Raw genomic sequence first — 22,972 nt, 5'->3', positions numbered from 1 at the left:
ACAGGCGTACTAGATGCAGTATAAGTAAATTTAATCGTCGGGTGAATATGATTTAGGCGCCCAATACATTTTGTTTCTTCAGTTCTTCGGTTGAATGGTTCCAGATAACAAAGATGTCATCAAAAATTCTAAACCAAATAGATGGATTAAACATTTCGTTTTGAAGAAATTCTTTTTCTAATTTACCCATGAAAAGGGAAGCGTATGAAGGAGCCATAGGACTACCCACTCATGTACCCATTATTTGGATGCAATTCGTATTATTAAATTGAAAATAATTATTTTCCAAGATAAGGTTTATTATTTTACTAATATCTTCACTAGATAGTGTGCTATTGTTAGGATTGTTATCAAGAAAATATTTACATGCTTCAATACCATCAGCATGCGGAATGTTGGTATATAGTGATGTTATATCTAATGATACCAGGATTGAGTCGTCAGATAGATGTGGAAGAAACTTCAACTTTTCAATTAAATCAGTAGTATCTTTAATGTATGAAGGAAGTGATTTCATTGAAGGATTATATTATATTGTGTATTCGTGCCTGAAGACGCATAAATTAAATGCGAAACTAGTTGCACATCATTTTCGGCGTTTGTGTAATGTATATATTCCAATAGCTATTTAGCAAGACATTAACGTCTGTTGATTGAGCATGACATCACACGTGAGTAACGTACATGTACCTAGGGGATTAATAGGTCTATGTGTCCATCTTTTGGTCATATTTAGTATATTCAAAACGTCAATCGTATATTCTTTCTAATTGTGATACAGTTTGCCGTTACACGTTAAACGTCAAATACACACACACACACATTGTATGTCTGTAGATAATTCCTGATGCTTAGTACTTTTTCCATTTCCTATTTATGTCAAATTAGTGACTTTTGCAAATACGAATTCAAGGCATCAGTGCAGAAAATACAAATAAAATACATTTAACACCTACGTTTGATATACATTTCATGAAATTATTTCAATCTGCATAAGAAAATATCAGTAACAATTCTAAAGTTTGCAGTTCAAAGATGCGAAAATGAAAACATTAACGAGGTTAACACACAAATTATTTCATCTTCAAAATAAAATCACTTTATTGTATTGGAAAATGTAATCTGTTAATACAAAGGTTTAAATTATGCACACGTTTGACTCGATTTATTTTGTCCTGTATTGACATGCACACCCGATCGAGGGTCGACATAGAAGTGTACAAACTTTTCTTTGCATTTTCAATATAAGTGTACAAACTTTTCTTTGCATTTTCAATATAACGTAATATCAATGATTTAGATCACTTCTTCATCACGTCTGTATCGTGTACCAGAATGGTTACAAACAGGTCGTCCACCACTTTAACATCTTCTATATATTACTACTACATACAAAGTTAAGATGTAGTTGAATTTAGTATGTGCAAATATCTTTGTGAAAGGTGCGTCAACATTCATAAAATTTTGCTAATGGCCTTTGTTCAGTCAGATATTCCTTGATTATGAGTTTCTGAATTTGCCTCAGAATATCTTACGTATACAATGATTTCCAAACTAACACAAGAATTCATTCAGTCCTGAGAGGATCGCATAACTCCATTTTACTTTCATGAAACTCGTGTATCAACTTCTCCAACATCATTAGATGAATTTCCTTGTGAACGGCCTTATCAGTGTGGGATAGCGTTATCTCCAGTACACGTGGCAGAGCCCCAATCACTACAATGAAAAGCACGTGCATGACCTCACTGATCTCTGAAGACATTCCTTGCGAGTTCATGGAGAGTTTCATGGTGCCGAACACGAGCAGAACTATCAGTCCAATTCTAAAGATTGCATGAAATACGGTTATGTGAACCGGCTTGCTTTTACGGACGGCAAAGCTGAAGAGGTGTCGAGAAATTCCTGGAATGTGATTGTCATAGCGAACGTACGTCCTGGCTCTTGCATATGGTTGATTATGAATGATGTTTTTCTGCTGCTCTGTCAAATTTATAGTTATATCATTCACTCGCAGAGCAGTTACAGTGCTACCTGGAGGCACCTCAATCATTACTGTGGAGTTCTGTAGCTTAGAAATATTGTGCTCCAGGTCTAAATTGGTGCATATTTCAACTAGGTCAGAGAGCAACTCGTAATAGACATCCCCAATGCCTTTCAGAAGCTTCCAAGCATAATACAAGAGAGCTCCACCGAAAAACATGTAACCAAATGAGGAGGATGGAAACAAAACCAGTGCATAAAACAGAAAAATAATTGTTTCACCGACAATTGAGAAACTTGCGAGGTATATTGCAAAGAATCCATGCACTAAATATAGCAAAAGTGGCCCAATTATAGTGTACATTGCAAGTCGCAAGAGAAGTCGGCCAGACGGCAGCAAATTCAGTGGACTCCGAGTTTCAATATATGACGTCGCTCTAGAGACGAAACCGCTGATCACCACGATACAAAACCAGATTACTGGCATGCCGTAATATATCAAACAAAAGACAATTTCTAGTGACCCCAAAATTAAATGTAATGGAACGATAACGCAAGATAATGTGATAAATATTGGCTTTGGCAAGTGCTTAAATAAGAAATCAAGGTGACGTTTGATTCTGAAACAGACTATCAAGACTGCATCATACCAGAACCTAGGCATCATAATAAGATAAAAACGAGCCAGAATTAACCTTGCAAGCCTTTTGTAACCATGGTACATATTTACTGGAACCATGGATATTTCCTCTATACGTTTGGTACATATCACAAGGGGAGACAATCCGGCAAATTTGGAATCAAGAGATCCTTTCTCAACAAGATCCCCGAGACTTCGCGGAATGAGAAGAAAGATGAAGCCAGTAATATAGTACATGAATAATAAACAGAAAGGTCCTCCAAGCATAGGAACAAAGAGAGTTTTACTTTTCTCCATCCCGCCCAACATACTCAAAAAGCCCATAGGAACTCCATGATCAATCAGGTCAGTCGTTAGGTCGCCTTGATAAGTGCCGTAGATCAAACATTGCAGAAAAATTAGAATGGGACTAAGTAAGACAAAAAGTGCTCTTCTTAAGCGTGAAACTGCCACTGGATACTTCCAGCCCAAGCCACACAACCCACACGTCAAGTTTGTCAATGAAATTGGAGCATGTCCATCAAGGTATACCCATTGTTCTTTATCCGAATCGTCTAAGTCCTCATAAGAATTCTCGTGATGAATCTTCTGTCCAATTGCCGCCATTGTATCGCCCCAGCAACAGAGTATCAAGGGGCAATAGCAGAGGAAAACCAGTCCAATTGCATAAGGTCCGAGCGTGCTTGTACGCCATTTTGCTTTCGTTTCCTCGGGACAATAAACTTTGACTGATTCCGTACGGTAACTAAACTTAGAATGACAACATTTGTATCTCACGAAATCAATTGGATAATTGAAGTAAAGTGCAAATGTGTATGCTAAAGTATCTCTGACTCCTGGTATTTCCACCATATAACACCAGGAACTGTAATTATAGCTTTTACGGGTTGGAGCGAGATATTGTTGGGTCATGCTATTTAGCGCAGTAGCTATAGCATATGATGCGTTTAGTTGTCCTAAAGCAATCGTACAATTTGATGGCGTAACATTAATATGAATGAAAACTTCCCTGTCAAGACACTTTGCGCATAGGAGACCAAATGACAGTATCGAAAAATCAACTGGCCAGTTGAGGTATGGGATAACACTATTCGGCGGGTGATAGGTCCAAACCCATTTTAATGGCCTAATGACCGTTGGAAGTCCACGGATATCTGTGGTATTGCTGAACACCAACGTGTAGTGCGCGAAATGTGGCCGAAGAACTCCTACCCAATGCTCCAAATAGATACCCGTGAAAGATTCAACTTGCATTATACAACCGGAATAATTTGATGGCGTAACAGTTTTCATATATTCATCGCCATAAAAATCTTCCTTTTTATCTATAACATTTTCACCGTGAAGGAACCGTGAGCTATTCAGAACACAAAGGAGAAGAATGAAAAGAAACATTTTTTCAAACAATGTACTTTCATATCCTGCTTCACTGTACGCAGCTCTTCTGGTATATTATTGCTGAACCTTTATTAAAGTCCGGTAGGTGATGAAAATATTCACTGCTAATTGAAGCTGAATATCTATACTCACTGACTAGATTCCTTTAAAATCCAGATGATAGTTCATTCGGGAGAAGAATTCTCTGAAATGCAAAAATTTTATTCAGTAAATACTAGTGGACGATATGTCAATCTACCTGAGGAAAAGGATGTATTTTGTAGGTACTGTAGATAAAGGAGGGATAGAAACGTGGATATATAGAGATCTTCTGATTATAATGAAAAGGAAGATTGTCTCATAAAACAAAGCTGGAAGCTGGCAAAACAGAATAACATGTATAAATGATCAAACAGCGCTTGAGTGGTGACAAAATGTATGATAAGAATACTATATTCGGTCTAGCGAAACTTAAAAATAATAATTAATAATAACCAGTAGCAGAGACCTTTATCTTAAAATATTTTCCGTGATGTGTATGCAGACTAATTTGAATATAGAAGCAATTCAAACACCTCGTGTAACACACGAATAAAATTTATACTCGATGGGACCATTGTTAACATGGCCCAGCTTTATATTCACGTGATTGGAAGAAACAATGAGAGAGGAACAAATCGATAATGTAAAACAATACGTACCATCCTAGGTGAATCACGTTTGTGTGAAAGGAAACAACTCGGAGAGATATTCTTGTTAAATAAAGCTGTGAAATAATATCTAATGAGAAAAGAGGGATGCAACAACCTTTTATAGTCTGGTTCATTTCCAATGACACACCTCATGAGTATACACACTTCTTAAAAAATCCAGGTCATAAATTTACATCTAAAATAGGAAAGATATCAAACAATGACACAGACGCTTTTGAAAGTATCGATCCACATAAGGGTTCCTTATATTTTGTTTTAAAAAATCCGACGACACTACTCACATAAAAATATAAATAGATTCTCATTTAGAGAAGAACATACAGAGTAAGTCATCAATGAGATAAATAGCTCCATACAGACAGACAGACACGCACATATATTCATACATACATACATACATGCATACACACACACACATACATACATACATACATACATACACACATACCTGTGATAACACTGACATATGACTACATCCCCAGAACCAAAAGAAGGAATGAGAGTACAGACGTGAACACTGAATACAAGTTTAAATGTAGTTCAGGTTCATAGTATATTACTTTTTGTTTGGAGCTCTTTAAACAATATAAAGACTATTCTTACTTTACTATCATTATGCAGAAGTCATTGTGAGGACCAATTACAGAGAGTACCATCAACCTGAGAACCTGCGCAGTAATTTTCGTGTGTTCTTTTCCATAACTTAAAACAGCATGAGAACACTTACATCTCAAAATCTTAGGAGCTAGTTTACATTAAGTAGAGGCTATATATACACACACACACTTTTAGTTACCAATATAACCACTCTGGTGGCCTAGTGGTTAGAGCGTCCGCCTCGGATGTGGGAGGTCGCATGTTCGAACTTGGGCCGAATCATACCAAAGACTTATGCGCTCAGCCTGATGTCAGGATAATGACATCTAAACCTGAATTTGTGTGTAAAGTGGCGGAGTTTTTTCCACTGGCCAGTTCTAATTCTTTAATTTAAATTTAAATTCCCATTCTTCCTTTTCTCTTTCTCTCTTTACTTTTCTCTCTTCTGTTTCACGTTGCTTTCGCATTTGGTTTCTCTCTCTCTCTCTGTCTGTCTCTCTCTGTCTCTCTCCGTCTCTGTCTGTCTGTCTGTCTCTCGCTTCAAACACCAAATCTAGATCTTAAAAAAAGGTAATAGAAACTTGCAAAAACCAACAAGGTTTGAAAAAGTCACAAAATAATTTTGTTCTCTAGAACACAAAGTGGAAATGTAAAAATAACTTACTGTTTTGTGAATTAATCTCAAATCATAGAATTACTCAAATAAATCCCAGTGATTAAGGTGTTACGTGTCTACACTTTTAGAATAAGTAAAGAAGTGAAACGCAACTCCCTTTGTAAAATTCAACAGATAATTTGTTTCCCTAAATTACAAAATGAAAATGAAAATAAGAACATAATCAAGAAATATAGACACAAGTCCAAATAATAAAATTTCTGAATAAACTATAGTGGAAATCCAAAATTAAGTCCAGCGCTGAAGGTGTTGGTGTGCCTTTGGCCGCGTGAAACGTGTTGATGTACTAATAGTCCTTCGTTGAATCACATTAATATAATTTCAGTTTTGAATGCACTATAAATCCCACTGACAGTCTCTGTCCAAAAATATAATTTTAATGCACGCTCTTTAATTCTAGACAAAACTTAACCTGAATTTAATAATTTGATGAAATAAATTCTTGCCCAGTTGAACTACTGGAAACAACAATAATACAAATTTATTCAACTAGATCTGAAAGCACCAATTAATAATTTTCCAGCACCAAGATTATATAGTTCACGACTTGACCTCAGGTCACAATTAGCATTTTCCATAAAACTATACCTAACCTTCTAGAAAGTTCTTAATGTTTACAAAATGAAATCTTAGTTATATTGTAAAGTATATTACCAAAATTACATTATAATATAGCCTGGACTATTTTAAATACGCCAGGGAAATTCCAATAACCTAGACCCAGACCCAAACAAACATGTTTCTATGAATAACGATAATACTATTAAACCCATACATATATAAAATAGTTTAGCGATGCATTATTGTTTACAGAATAAACAATATCAATGATTCAGGTCAAGTAGAAAATAAACTTGATTTTGGAAAAGGTTAAGTCCGACAATGTTGCATTACAATAGTATACAACGAAATATAAACAACACTACAAAAAAACCCTAACTAAATATGCAAATAAAATATACAAAACAAATGCCCTCATAAAGGACAGAAAGATTTAGGAAATAAAGCTTTCTTTTTACTATTAGTTAAATATACATGTGATAAAAATGAATCATATAAGATCAAATCCTATGATTGACACAAAAAACACATGAAAAATACAATATTACTTTACACTCAGAAGTGCATCTGCTATTAAGCTGTCTTTTCCCTTAACGTGCCTAATGTCAATATTGTATTTCAAATATATCAAACTCTACCGTAATAATATCTGATTTCCGTTTTTCATATTGCGGAGTTGTGATCACTAAATACAATAATAATAAACACTTCAAAGTGTCGCTATGCCAATATCGAAACTTAATATTCCCTTCTCGATTGTGGAATAATTTCTCTGCTGCTTATTTAACTGATTAGCGAAATAGCTCACTGGATGATCTACACCATTATTTTCTTCCTGAATCAATAATGTGCCAAACACAACATCACATGCATCAAAAGACATTTTAAATGATTGAAATTTGGATCTGAAAGAACTGGTACACTCTTAAGCACCTTTAACTTAACAAGAGAATCCTGACATTTTTCAGAGCAATGAAACTTGGGTTTCATGCTCAACAGATTTGTCAGGGATTCAGCAAGTATGCAAAAATTGAAATAACATTCCCGATAGTATCCAGCCGTACCCAACAATCGCATCAGTTGCTTTTTTACTGAGGCACAGGTAATTCAGAGATAGGTTTAACTTGTCCATGTCCCACAATATATCATAGGAATGTAATACAAGCACGACAAACTCACTTTTGGATAAATTAATTGTCAAATTTGCATCAGTAAGCCTGTCAAAAAATTTCCGAATTGTTTGTAGGTGATCTTTCCATGAGTCGTTGTAGATGAAGGCATCATCGATGTAAGCATCGCAATTATCTCGACCAGATGTAATCATGCTCATTAACGATCACAAGTACAAAGTAAAACCTTTCATCCCAAACGGCATCAATTTATATCGATAAGGTCCATCTGGAGTCACGAATGTCAAAATATTTTTTGCCCTTTCCGTCAGTCACCGATTCTTGGCATTGGAAATGAATCTGTTTTGGTCACAATGTTTTCCTTTCTAAACTCAGTACACATGCGGAGAATATTATCCGGTTTCCATACAAGTCTACATGGTCATCGGATAGTATGTCCAAAAGTAGTTCAAACGGAGCGAATCCTAAAGATCCCTGAACTGATTCCCTGAGAGCCAAAAACAGCAAATAAACATCTGTGATTCTAGTAAATGAACCAATAACCAGAAGAGCTATATTTGAAACAAAATCAACACGAACTTTGCCAAACACTCAAAATATACTGACCGATTCTAATCTGGGATGGACCGATATAGAACGCATATATTGGATAATACAAATGAAAACTCCTTAACATTTTGGCCTAAATAAAGCCGCCTAACCTTCCTTATACAGTCTTATCAAAACTACAACCAGGAACCAGTTTCTCAAACGTACGCAATTGTTGCGATACTATTTTCACGTCTAACTCCGTTACGTGTATTAATATTATTATTATTATTATTATTATTATTATTATTATTATCACCATTATTATTATTATTATTATTATTATTATTTTGACTCTTGTCCATTATCACGCTATACGGTGCTCTTGACATATTTATGTATCACCCTCTTTCATTAGTTAAATATAATTTGTATTATATATTTGAAAATGGCGCTAAGTTTTCGTCACACACGGTGCCTGTCCTTAGTTTTCAGAGTGGAATTAGGTCCGAATATTTAGATTTTCTGCGTGATCTTTGATTTTCGTTACACACATTTGTTGAGCTGATGGCAGGATCAAATAGATATGTATTTTACCCGTTCTAAAATCGTTTATCAATTTTTTCTTATTTCGTACATCGAATTTGAAATTTATGTTAATGTTATCAAGCATTTTCCAATAGGGTCAAGGGAAAGAACTTTCTATACCCTTTAGCGTATATTTGCATTTATGTTTTAATCTCTATATACATTGATTTCTGACCCCGGAATCTGACGAGACTGTGTACATAAATCAGCATTAAGTTCTAAGTCGATATACGGGAGGCGGCTACACACGAATAGGTACACCGGAGACTTTGTTGCATCGTGTTTGGTTGTACGTACAGAGGGAATAGTTTGGTGTGTGCATGCAAGACGATGACTGCTGTAACCGCGGATCACGGGTTCTACTTTCCGTATAGCAAGAGTTAAAAACTCTCTAACCTGCACGAGAATAGAATTTCTTCATATGTATGTATGTATGTATGTATGTATATATATATATATATATATATATATATATATATATATATATATATATATATATATATATATATATATATATATATATATATATAACATTATAATAATTAATCTTGCATTATTCAATTTCTATAATACCTACCCAGTAAAGTTAAGAAAAACGACATAAATGTTTTTTTGGGGTGGGGGGTGGGGGGAGTAAATTATCGCCTGGAGATTGCATGCGTATGTGCACGTCTTTAGTACGCGCCAGTCATGTGTGCCAGTAATCACTGATTTTGCATCAGTGGAAGTAAAAGCTTCTTCACAAATCCAGGAATGAGTGGCTGCAGAAAACTTACGAATATTATAGCTGGTCATAATCATGATTGCTGGTGAACAGAGCTGTTGTCAAATTCATTTTGCTGTAACCTCGAGAGATTTACGAAGCACCAGAATCGAGTCTTTGCCACGATATTACCATTGGCGGCTCAATTTGCCCGTCAGGCTTAACCGCCATGTAATAAGATCTTCATGGTTGTTAGTCAGCGACTTGTGTTATGCTCGGTGGACGCGGAGCTGGATGAGTTATCCGGGTCTATGATGCAGAGTTTTCTTCTGGAACGATGAAACATCCATAGTCCGCGTAGATGATATAAGAAACTTTAATCTTTCTTTGAATCGCAGTAAATTTGAGAATGTTAGTACCTGGTTATGGAATTATTGTCCGCTGAGGTTTTTCTCTGATACCATCACAATAAAAGTCATTGTCGGTGAGCTGGATATTTGATAATAATGTATGCATGCAAAGCCAGCATGGATATGCTTGCTGTGTTATTTAAGCAACCAAGCATGAGTCTAAATCCACACTTAGTGTCATACCGACTCTGATTTGTTCAGTTCACAAAGCAGCAGCAGGTCAACTGGATTTGTCTATGTTGTCCATGTACAAGTAGTGCAAGGGGCAAAAAGTCTTTATCGTAAGTAAACACATTAACAGCGATACTACGGTTAAGTCTTCCAAATTTGTTAAGAGAATTCGATATTACAATAACTGAGTTCACCCTGACGCTGTCGGTATGTTCAAGCCAGGTCATTGTGATCACTAGCTGGATATAACGCCGGCAAAATCACCAATTCAAAGCAGCGGTTGTCAAAATTCTTTACGTTTATTACTGACCTTGACAGGACCCATTCTGGTGTTGGCATGTAACTTGATCCACACAACGGTTGATATGGAAAAATGTGTACCTTGGCTTCGTCACGTCTTTCGATAATTCATCCCGGTCCAACATTGATGTATTTCTTCAAGGTCTCAATAATCATTTCAATCCCTTTTGTCAGTTTCATCACTGCTGACACTGGTGTCATTATGGTTTATAATTGTACGAACATCGCTGTGAATCCACGGTGTAGTAGTTCAAAATCTGTTCTTGTAGCATAATCAGACGTGCATTAACCTCCGATTGGTGAAAGTGTTATAACACTGATGTGATTCCATCATTCATATTTGTTAACAGTTATTGAGCTTCTTTCCCTGGCTTCTATGTGGATAGGATAATTTTCTAACTGACCGCACGCCTATAAAATTTGAGTTCAGGTGCTTGCGATTGCAGAACATAGCTTCAGTAGCAATATCAGATGCATGCCGTTTTTGTTTATCCTTAATATGGCGACATTTATTTTTCATCCTCAATACGACAAAGATTGTGTACAAACTCGTCTAATATATTAAGTATGTCACCTTTTCATTCGCCTCTTTGTATTTGTATAAACAACCGATGGTGGATTAGTGACCCATGGTGGATTAAGTGTAAGTATGGGTCTCAATAATTTAAGTATGTTGGCTTTCGCATAAGACGTGGTCATTTTTTCTTCTATGCTGTTGTACTATTTCATAAGCATAACCATGACCCTTGAGAGGTTTTACTGTCGATTAATATCAATTTCAGACGCCATTCAAAGACTATTTGCGACACGTACTTGGGCCGACCTTACAATCGTGAAATGGCTTTCATTTTCTGTGTTATTTCCAACTAGGCTGGTAGTTTCCTTACTTAATCAGAACAAATTGGTCCGAATCGTGGATTCGAACCAGCGATCTTCTGTTTGAGAGTAAGACGCGTTAATTTTCACGACTATGGGCTGTGCTGAGAGTGTAAATGAAAACCACTTATTCTACGTTAACAAATCGTTTGGAAAGCATTTAACTAACATCGTAAAGCATGCCATTACTGCTTACGATTTGTGTAATGATAAGTACAGATGGTAATTATAGGCTGACCGGATATTTCCAGCTCTGTTCTAACCCGGTGCAGATTAAATCAAAATAGCTTATCTCTCTCTGAATTTAAATGCACGTAAGATCGCCCGTTCTGATTAAATCTGCATCAGTTCTTGATAATGTAACCAAACATATAGCTTAAGTAGTGAACGATGCAATGCTGACAGTTCGTCACTGATACATGATACCGGATACAGATTCAAGGACATGGATGCGTTTGACTACTTTTGTGGATTAAACATCGACTGGTTGCACATAGTATTTAATTTTCTTGTGAAGTCATGGAAGAAAGATACTGTAACTTGTGTCGGGTTACAGACCGATATAATGGAGCAAGAGCCCCATTATGATACTACAGCACTATTATCATCCTACTGGTACAGTAACACTTCAAATGTTGCAAGACAATTACCAAGCCAAATATTCATTTTCGACTGGGGAATAATTTCTCTAGTACTTGTTTAGGTTTTGTTTAGAAAACTAACACAATGGATAATCCACATCAATTTCACCTTCTTGAATCAATACTCTATCAACCTTTAGTGGGTCCCCGAGTGGCCGAGTGGTCTAAAGCGCTCTCCGTTACGGATCACTGCCATCTCACCTCTGTCTGTGTGGGTTCGAGTCTCGGATTCATCCAATGTGGGTATGTGAGAAAGCTTGCCAGTAGCTTCTCGTGGGTCGGTGGTTCTTTCCGGGGTTTTCCCAGGTTCTTCCTCCAGCATTAATACTGGCCTCCATGTATAGACTATCGTGTGCTGAAAAATGGCGTTAAACCCTACAACAACAACAACAACAACAACCTCTACTGCATCAAAAGACATTTTGAATAATTGGCTGAAGTGTAAGTGTGGCCTTTACTTGGTCGAAATATTCCTGACACTGGTCAGACCAACGACATTTGGGTTTCTTACACGACAAATTTGTCAGAGGCTCGGCAAGTATTGAGAAATTGTAATGATACCACTGTGACACTGGGATTAATATCAGAGACTGGACTGACGGCAAGATGTTCAAACTGAGAAGACTATAGGCGAAGAATAAGTCACAGGAAGTGGATGTTAATTATCTCATAGTTGCTGATGGCTCTTTCATGAACGTGAATCCGAGTCTGACAAGCAACACAGAACGGACCATTTCTCTTCAGCTTGTGATACTTTTGGTCTCACAATTTGCATCACAAATATTAATGTGATACACAAATATAGACCAGGAACACTTTACGTTCAACCAACCATCACAGTAAATGGACAAACCCGCGTGGCAATGGATTAATTCGTATATAGCGGCAACACACTCTCTCGTGCAATCCATATCGATGATAACACCAGTGGCTGAATTGCTAACGCAAGTCTGGGATTAGGCAGACTAAATGAATGAGTACAGAGATATCAGTCTATAACAAAACATAAGGTCTTAAAAATCAATATGTTGGCGACCCTGCTATAGGCTTGCGAATCCTAGACGGTATACAGAAGTCCTGCCAAGAAACTGAACCACTTTTACATGGATTATCAGAGAAAAAGATGAGAATAAGATGATAGGACAGGGTCCAACACACAGAGATTCTCGCAAGAACACTGCTGACAGCTGAGATGGGCAGTCCAGGATATCGGAAGAGCAACTACTAAAGAAGATGTTCTATCATGAATTGAAGGAAGGGGTTTGGCCTCAGGGTGGTCATAAGTAACTTTTCAAATATTCCCTCAAATCGTCATTGAAACATTTCAAAACTGATCCCAAGTCTTGGAATGAACTTACACAGGATATCCTCACCTGGCGGAACCGAACAGGAGATCTCGTTGTTAATTATACATACGTTATTTATAGAATCGAGTATTCAGCTGAGCTAGTCTATGTGATCCATTACGCTTTGGAATATTTGTGTATTAAAAGACATATGAATAGGTATGCCATACCTATGCGGATTAAAAAGTTTGCATAGCTTTAATGTCCCTACAATTTTTATCTATAAAGTGTCCCTATAGTGTCGCTGAGTAGGCTAATTTTATGTCCATATTTATAAGACCCTATTTTTTGTATTTCATTGTCAATTTTTACAAGAGGATAAATCGCGGACCTGAATACGCTCTACTGTAGGTAGGTAGTAGGTAGGTAAAATCAATTTGAAAGGGAAAAAGAGAGTTTTATAAGGACAAAGACTAGTAAAAACACACGTACGAGCACGTAAGTAGTGAAGTGGGATACCCTAGCGACAATGGGAATTAGCATTACAGCTAATGCTGTCGCAAACAAGAATAGAAATATGTCCATTATGCTGCGTAAACCAAAGCTACATAGCAAACTATAAAAATAAAAGTGGTAGTACAATAGTTATATATTATACACAAGAAATTACTAAACTTACAGCTAAATCTACAGCTGAAGATGTGCAAGTCCTTAAAGAGACTTCTGACTGACAAGACTATCCGTAAATGTAAAAAGTTTTATCTACGGTGAGGTGTTTATACACAGATATAGTCTGTGCACTGAAGGCATTCGGTTCTTCCCATCGAGAGTACTTTGCACGTGCGGCATAGGATGAACCGAACACATTATTTCGAAATACAACACAATATACATAAATCACCCTCGGGTATCTTTGTACACAAAAAGCGAAACCAGAGTACAGGTATTTAATTTAAAAAAAAGAATTTACACAATTCCGCGACAATTTCAATCTCTCACAACCTTTAGAAGTCAAACTTCTGATAAGACTGATCAGAAATCCATACCGCTTCCTGTGTTTACTTATTGAAAAAGAAAAGACACGTCATTTCTGATTGCCAGAGGTTGAAAAAATAAGCAATAATAAAGACGGAACTATTTCAAATGGTATTTTTTGACAGAGGGCATGAACACGGCCTTGTATTGAAATAATTAACTTAGTTGGGCCATACAAATTCATTAGTTGGTTCATACAAACCCCAGTCTAATTTTATTATGGAGAATTGCTAACCATTCATGTCGAAAAGTTCTATATGATCTAAACTGCCCATATTGAAATATTAAGGAAAACAGGAACTTCTTATTGTCTTTTATTATCAGTTTTGTATGCCCTTGTCTATGGAATCTTGTAGAGAATGTGTCCTTATTCAGAGAGTATAGAGTGTTGCAGTGTTAATTTTCCTCTCTACTGTGCTAATCTGACATCAGACGTAGTCTCAGGACCCGTGACTATCAGAGCAGTAACGTCTTTGCCTTTAGAGTGTAGACAATGCTGGTATTGCTTTATACCGGCATAACCGTTTCGAACGAGTCACGTGATGAATAGAGAAGTACTTACTGAAACACCGCTTGAAAATCGTTGATGGAAGGATATTGATGTGAACAAATTGATAACTGGGTCCCTCTCTCTCTCTCTCTCGCTTCAAAGTAAAATTTTGCTCCAATTTTTAAATTTCACAACATCTCGCGAATTTCACGCATATTTAATATTCCTTATTTCAGTATGGACATGCCCTATTATGACGCATGGACATGTGTACTTACTTTTGGATGTCATGTAATTACATATTTTCCAAATTTCAGTGGATGCCAAATAATCCAGGTCATTACGCAATACATCAATCCCGAAAACAAGGTACCTGACATCATCGAGGGATCAGACAGGTAAGTCATTAATGATGGTAGGCTGGGCAGTGGTATAGTATAACATTAACAGAAAGAAACAAACAGAGATCATGTTTGCAAAACTACGAGATTATGACAGACAGAAGATGCAACATTATTAAGAACCGCTTCCTTTTTAGGATGCCATAATGTATCGTCATGAAAAGTGGTTATTAATTGACAATTACAACACTATAAATGCTTAGTCTAGTATTGTTCATGTCTTTAGTAAGCTATGCAAGTACCCTACAGACAAAAAGAAACAAAATCGAACCACTGAGGAATATCTCTGCATGAAAACAGAGTATATAATATATTCATGCATTGATGTTTGGAGCAAAGTGAGTGACAATCTCTGGAAGCATTTTGGTCTACTGCATTTAAATTAATGTCAAAATTATTACTTCTGTTATCTGTTTCATGTGACACACAAAACTTGCAGGAATATGCAGGGGTCATTAATCAAGGTAGTTTCTCTATTGCAGATATTTTTCAGACGATGAACTTCTAGACCGTGTACCCACAACCTTCTTGATTCTTGGCGCCACCTACACGGCCATGCAGATAATCGGAATTATCATGATTACGTCCCCTCCTGATCAGGTAGCAGAAAGGCATGTTTAAAGAAAAAAATTGAAATTCAATGATATGTATCAAACAGTTTTGAGCAAGAAGTAAGAATGTTCTCACTGAAAATGGGAACGGTACTCCATTTAAAAAATGAGCACTAATATTGCATACTTCTAATGAATCACACTAGTTAAAAAAGAATAGGGTTTTCATAAAATAATATGATAATTACAAAAGCGCTTTTTAATTGTAAGTAATGTATTGTACAAAGGCAGCATTAACTTGGATTTTTCCCGTTTTCTACAATTTTGTAACCCACGGTTATGCCGTGGGTACTAGTAAGTGATATTGCACGATTGGGAATTACCAAATGCAATATTGAGCAATGACCGCAGACGATGTCTCCTATAACCAGTCAAATAATTAGATACATATGACAGATCATTTTTAAAACTGAATCATTTAACCAGTGAAATGAAAGGTAGATATTATGAATTGTTCGTACTTATCGTTGCATGCTATATATGAAGAACGAAAGAGCATATTAAATTACGAAAAGACAAATAGATGAATCAGCGTGAGTAAAGAATCTACATTGCATTAGGAGAGAGAGAGAGAGAGAGAGAGAGAGAGGGCATATTTTTTCGAAATAGATAAATGTGATACAATGCAATGACGGGCCTTGAATCTTGACATAATTCATTTATTTTACCATTCTACAAATAAAGAAAGAAAGAAAGAAATCTTTGCGAGAAAGAAGAAACACATACACTATATTGACCATAATCATTCATCTACAAATTAAATCCAGAAATACACCATAATGGTGTCCCAACCTTCTGCTTGATATATTCTGACAACATTCTGCAGGTGTCAGTTCCTCAAAACTCCTTCTAAAAATGCTAATATGATCCAGAAAATAAAAAGTTGCAATATTACAGGGTAAATTTAGGCTGGACTGTTAGAATGTGTTGGCACTTTAAAGTAGATTTTCATTCGGTAGATGAAATAATGTCAGCGTTCCTTCGGTAGCAGAAAATAATTAGGAGCCAATCAGATTTACATTCCAAACAGTTTGTAAATGTTCCTACAATATGGCGTGTATTTCCATTGAAAAAAGATCTTTAAGTACAGATAATGTATGCGCTTCCAACCTTGCATGGGCAAGAACTTATGACAAAATGCGAAAATATTGTCTTCCGTTTCAATATGACTGCATTGTTCAACGTACTTGAACAAATGAAGACTTTGTTGATTTGAAGAGGAGATGAGTTTAAACACGGGTGCAGCTGAAAATTATTGGCTGCATGGATCTGAACAGATAATACAAACTTTAACAAAATAAGACGGGGTGTTTGAGAAAGAGACGTATATGTGACCTTGGTGAAACTTATCAAATCAAATTCGGAACGAAAGCCGCTGTGATGCTATAGATAAGTTTCACAGTAAAATATCTTGCAATGTCAGTGATATCGTAGGGTGGAGGACTAATAACTCGATTTCTCTTCTGTTACCGTTTTGTAGACCCATCGTAAAATGTCTATGGCATCCCATTTGCCAAAATCGCGTAACCAATGCGTATGTTGAGCATCAATAAACATTCACTGGTTGTTTGTTTGTTTTAATTTTTGGGTGGTTGTCGTCGTTTCCATAAGTATATCGAAATAAATATTGGCTTATTTTTGAAAGTCATTGTAATTTAACAATTAAACTGAGAAGTAACATTGTCGATATTTTTTTTCACGATCTATTTATTTTTAATCCTAGGTTGTAAATGATGCTTCCAAACCAAATATTGAGGATCTAAATGGTTCTATTAGTAAAGACCACGTGGATACGATAGCGATAAACGGTTCGGCTGTTGAGGAATATATAAAGTCACAGGACGTTGAAAAACGGGATGCGATAGTTGCAAACGGAAATCTGAAAGAGTGTACCATGTCCAATGAAAAAAAGGAACAAACAAAACGTGAGCCCATCACAAGGGGAATCAGTTCTAAACAGACTGTGTGGCAGATTATAATGATCACCCTTAAATCTAGGAACTTCTACATATGGTTGATAGTCCTATTCTGTATGGACTGTGGGATGGGATTTGTTACCACTCTCTACAAGGTACTAAAATATATTTTGAAATATACATTGTACCATTAAAGTCATTTTTCGCTTCACTAAAAAAATCAGTCGGTTTATATAGGTGTACCAGCCTCCAAGGCAAAAATGGTAGTGTAGGGTATCTTTTAAACGGTACAAACGTGGGCAGTGTGAAGAGTGATCTTTCAAACGGTAAAATGGGTAGTACAGAGTGATTTAAATATCTTGTACGTATTACTTCATCCGCTTGAGTTAATGAATAACACTAGATCATCAAAATTTATTGTCCAGGTCTTTTCTATCCGTATGACTATAAAATAAGTAATTCCAAACCATATTTGCTGACAGCTTATGAAAAGTTTTACCTTTTACGAAAAGACAATAATAGGTAACTCTTATCTTATGCAATATTTATCTGCACTTGGCAATAAATATTTTAAATAAAGGTCGACTCCATACCATGCTTTTATCCATATTGTTTTGCGAAACCAGATATTATATAATCTGCAGAATTCTTCGTAGTTGTCTTCTCAGAAAATTGTCCACATTTCATTTTGGAATTTTGCAGTCGTATGGACAAACATTTATCCAGGACGACCATTTTCTAGCCCTTGTTGGATCATGTTCGTCCATTTTTAACTGCATTGGTCGCCCTTGCTGGGGAGCCTTGATGGACCGATTCACCTTCAAGGTAGAGTGTTCTCTCTCTCTCTCTCTTTGTAAATATATATATATATATATATATATATATATATATATATATATATATATATATATATATGTGTGTGTGTGTGTGTGTGTGTGTGTGTGTGTGCAGTCAGTTAGCATCGCAGTATATCATTCTTTAGTTGGTCTCTACCTATATGGTGCATGAAGGATTGTGGCATCACTATCGCATAAGAGAACAAGACTGACATTGTCTAAAAATTGGGGCAGACAGTTTAAACAGTAAGTCAATTGCAGAACCAGGAAACAGAAAGAAGCAGTAGAAAAATGGCATCCATGTATGATAGTGTTTCCTTTCTGTTGCATTTCAGGTTGCAATGCTGTGTGTGACAGGATTATTTGCTAGTTTCACTGGCACCTTAATTGCGTCAGAATTTTGTGGCAAAGCGTTCTTCTTTGTTTGGGTGTGTGCCGTCTATTTCTCATTCTGCGGATTAAGGATCGTACTTCCAGCATCTCTTTCGAACATTTATGGCGCCGACAATATGGGGATAAACTTCGGGCTTGTGTCAATCATCATGGTAGGTTTGAAATGTTAATTTCTGTTTCTAATATCAGCATTACGTATTTGTCAGGAGTATATTGATCTATTCTGCTCTCGCTTCTTCCCGCTGCGAGTATGTGCATGTTGGGGGGGAGGGTGTACTGGGTCTAATTTAAAATCCTGCGACATGCAAAATATCCTTGCGGTGAGTGTGAACATCCTTTAGCAACATGATTAACAAGCAATCAAACAAGCCTTTACACAGCATGTTTCCAGTTGTTTACTTATTAAAAGTCTTAGCAGCAGAGAGGGCGCACAGACCCTTTGCTGAAACGCCATTTGTGGAAAAATAAAGCTTCCTACGAAAATGAAAATATAAGTTCAATAACGTCAAACATAAGCTTCTAACTAACCGACAGTTTCTCTAGTTGGGTTAGTTCATTTTGTTACTTTATCGTTGTCGTTAGTGTTTTTTAAAAAGTATGCGCGTCCAAGTACCAGCCGGATGTTTCATTGAGATCGCACCCTCTCTGCTGCTGTAATTAAATCAGTCTCTCAACCAAATATTTTATCAAGACCTATACGATATCGTGATCAAGGACCATGTAAATGTATTGTTATAAATCCGTGTGGGGTAGATTGTGCTAGCGAAAAGAACGTCTTTAATTTAATTATATCCATATCTTCGCTACACCACGTCTGATAAAATTTCGCTGAGTATGTTTATCAACTCCATCAAATACAACTAAAATATTACAGTTATCTCTAATCACTTTTGGTATCTGTGTATATCGCTGAGTAACATAAATCACGTCTGTGTTTTCATTTCTAACTCTGGAAAATATTCTAGCTGGATTTGGTTGTTTTTGCAGCAGATATTTTTTTTTTAACCACATGATACTATTAAAATTGGAAGACGTCAATAAACATAGAAACACGCGTTAACTGTCGTTGACGTTGCAAGGAGATATAAGGAAGCAGAGCCGTTATCAACTAAAATTAAAGAGGAAGTTGAAAGTAAGAAAAAAAATAGTTATAAACAGTGTGACAAAAAAAACAAACAAAACAATACGACTTTGATCTCGATGCTGAATTTATCATGACATTGAAACAACGACAGAATAATCATTGTGCAAGGTGTAACACAGTAATGTTGTGGAGTAATATTCTTAATAATCCAAGACAATTTACCGTAGATAGAATCAACAGTCTTGGCCATACACGAGAAAATACAATGTTGACTTGTCTCGAATGTAATCGACGTCGAGGCGCTAGCACTTGAAATTTGCAAAAGTGATCGCGGTGGTAATTGTGTGTCTTCAAGAATTACTTATAATTGTTCACGTACAAATCCACGTTGAGGAGCAGTTGAATCTAACATGTAGATTGCAGGTCTACCCGTGGATCTTATCACGCTAGAAATTGTATGTGTTGTACTCCAAATAGGACCAGTCCGGCTGGTAAACAAATGCGCATACTTTTAAAAAATGAACTAGCCTAATTAGATAAACTGTCGTTTAGTTAGAAGCTTAGGTTTGACGTTATTGATCTTATATTTTCATTTTCGTAGGAAGCATTATTGTTCCAAAAAGGACGTTTCTGCAAAAGTTCTGTTCACCCTCTATGATGCTGTCTTGGCACAGTTCCAGGTTCCCTTTTGTAAAGATAGAGCCTCTAAGCTTACATGCATACAAACTTGCCACGGTCCCAGGTGCTAATTTTTCCGGATTTGTCATTAACTCTGTACATACGTACAAATAAATGCAAAAATTCAATTCATTTTAGAAATTAAGAATCGAAAATTTGACGAGCATCATTTCCATGCTATGCATTTTATTTTTAATAGTGTGATATATTTCCTCCGCTGCCGTGACAAGCACATTTGTGACGATTTAATCTTGAATTTCCCCTAAAGAAAGAAAGAAGACAGTATTTATTTATTTATTTATTTTAAATTCTTTTATTGAATTAGATTTTTTCCGGAGTCGGAACGGCAGTGCTTGGAACAACACTGAAAGATCTGATAGGATGGCAAGGGATTTTCTTGCTATCTGCCGGGATAATTAGCGTTGGTAAGAAAGATACACACACACGTATATATATATATATATATATATATATATATATATATATATATATATATATATATATATATATATATATATATATATATATATATAAAGAGAGGGGGGGGGACATAAAGTCCATTGAGGATAATCTAATTCTTTTCAAAGCCTTTTATTACACATGGGGGAATAAAGAAATGGAGAAGAAAAAAAAAAAAAAGAAACCAATTATCTGATATAGTCATCGTTTGCCTGCCTGCATTGATCTGGATTTACAACAATATTTTATTTTCTTTCCATATTTTTTCCTGTGGACGTATGACGCCTGCTCATTACCTAATCACATTTAGACTGATGCATAGAGTGGACAGTCAATAGTGCTCGCACGATGTGATGAGATGGAGTGTAAATTCAAAGACAATTTTATTCTATTGAAATAGGGGTACTTTGGTATCGGACATCAACTATTGCATTTTATTCCACTAAAAGAGGTTACTTTGGTATCGGACAAGAACTATTTTGCTATTTATTTGACTGCAGTAGGGGTACTTTAATATCCAACATCAACTATTGCTCAATAACAATGTCCAATATGGATAACTACTTTTGGGGTTCTTTTGCTGTAAAGTCTGTCATTCCAAAGGGACCAGTGATACCTGTAACTGATGTAGAGTTTCATAAGGGTAACATCATTCATCCCTCAGTCGCAATAAGTTTAGTCCATAGTCTACATGAACAATCACATCGTGTGCCTACTGACTACATGTAGACGTTGAACAATTGCAGATCATTCCCGATTCAATATATCAGTGTCTTTGTAATAGCTGTGAACCGTGGGTACACTATTGATCATAGCGGTAAAGCGACCTCTTCTTTCTTTCGTCATGCACGTGATACCGTTAGGTGATTTGCATATTTTTCACTCGGAACTAAGAACTTGCTCACCCTATTGTGTCCGTTAGACCTGACCCAAACACCGGAACCAAAAGATAAACCCTTGGAACTGACATGTAATAAGGAACGAGATGGTTACTGAGTACAGTGTGCATATATAACGTCTTAGCATCAGACTCGAGAGCGTAAGAATCACATATTTTCATTACTTTCATTTCAGGTTTCATCGCTTCATTCTTCTTCAACGACAGACAAGTAAGGAGACGTTCAGTTTAAGGATAACAAAAGAACTTTAAAACGTATGCTGTTCCTTTCTTATAGCATAGAACGAGGCAATAATTTAAAATATTTATAAAACTGAAAAACCGCTAAGCCAGTATACAAATGCACAACATTAAAAGATATTATAAATGTATATATATTTTGATGTTAATGTCAATCTCTGTTTATGTAGCATTTTGTCTGTGATCCTTTGTTCGTATTACACGTTTTAAACAATTTCAACTTCTATACACGCGTAACATTCACTTTGTTTTCCTCAGCGGCATACACTGATTCAGAAGTTTTAAATATATTTCCTTTAGAAATGTATGATGGTTTTTGTTTCTTTGTTTCTTTCTTTGTCTTATTCAAACACTGAATGAACTTTACGTCAATATGCTGGTTGATTTCTTGTGTCAATGTTTGTAAATCTTACTGAGGGATTGTTCCATCGTCTTTATAAAGGAATGAGAAAAGTAGCAATCTACAGATAACTCCGGTCTTTTTGACATTATTAACTTGGACCTCCACCCACTCAACACTCAGGTCAATCACTTCACGCAAACCCAACTCTCTTTGTTAGCCCCATCCCAGCAAATCATACTGCTGTGCAAATATTCCAATTTCCCCCATTTGCCTCGCTAGATTTGATTGTGTTGTTAGTGGCGTGATCTTATGCGCTCGTGCAAATTGAAACACGCGCACTTAATCAGACGGACAGACATAATCGAGGAATCTTCGTCCAAAAGAGTGTTAACAATATGTACTGAATAA

The 22,972-nt window shown here is 36.2% G+C and overlaps 2 protein-coding genes across 2 annotated transcripts in view; one reads left to right on the top strand and one right to left on the bottom strand.

Annotated features, from left to right (window-relative positions):
- The window catches only part of LOC149798670 (uncharacterized), a 52,767-nt gene extending 30,239 nt beyond the window's left edge, over positions 1-22,528 (top strand). The window contains exons 7-14 of the mRNA XM_089957279.1: positions 13,862-13,947; positions 15,023-15,103; positions 15,589-15,706; positions 17,441-17,788; positions 18,336-18,458; positions 18,805-19,014; positions 20,950-21,049; positions 22,158-22,528. Of these exons, the coding sequence (XP_089813405.1) occupies positions 13,862-13,947; positions 15,023-15,103; positions 15,589-15,706; positions 17,441-17,788; positions 18,336-18,458; positions 18,805-19,014; positions 20,950-21,049; positions 22,158-22,213 (1,122 nt within the window). The 3' untranslated portion in view covers positions 22,214-22,528. The remainder of the gene's footprint in view (positions 1-13,861; positions 13,948-15,022; positions 15,104-15,588; positions 15,707-17,440; positions 17,789-18,335; positions 18,459-18,804; positions 19,015-20,949; positions 21,050-22,157) is intronic.
- LOC149798671 (uncharacterized) lies at positions 1,074-4,795 on the bottom strand. The gene is made up of 2 exons (XM_089957516.1): positions 4,702-4,795; positions 1,074-4,205 (listed from the first exon to the last, which is right to left on the bottom strand). The coding sequence occupies exon 2, from the start codon at positions 4,016-4,018 to the stop codon at positions 1,568-1,570; it is 2,451 nt and encodes an 816-aa protein (XP_089813642.1). The 5' UTR covers positions 4,019-4,205; positions 4,702-4,795; the 3' UTR covers positions 1,074-1,567.
- Positions 22,529-22,972: the final 444 nt, after the last annotated feature.

The sequence above is a fragment of the Sinohyriopsis cumingii genome, chromosome 5 (assembly GCF_028554795.1).
Source record: "Sinohyriopsis cumingii isolate HCF-2022 chromosome 5, ASM2855479v2, whole genome shotgun sequence".
Lineage (NCBI taxonomy): Eukaryota > Metazoa > Mollusca > Bivalvia > Unionida > Unionidae > Sinohyriopsis > Sinohyriopsis cumingii.
This window is presented reverse-complemented; position numbering and strand designations above follow the sequence as displayed.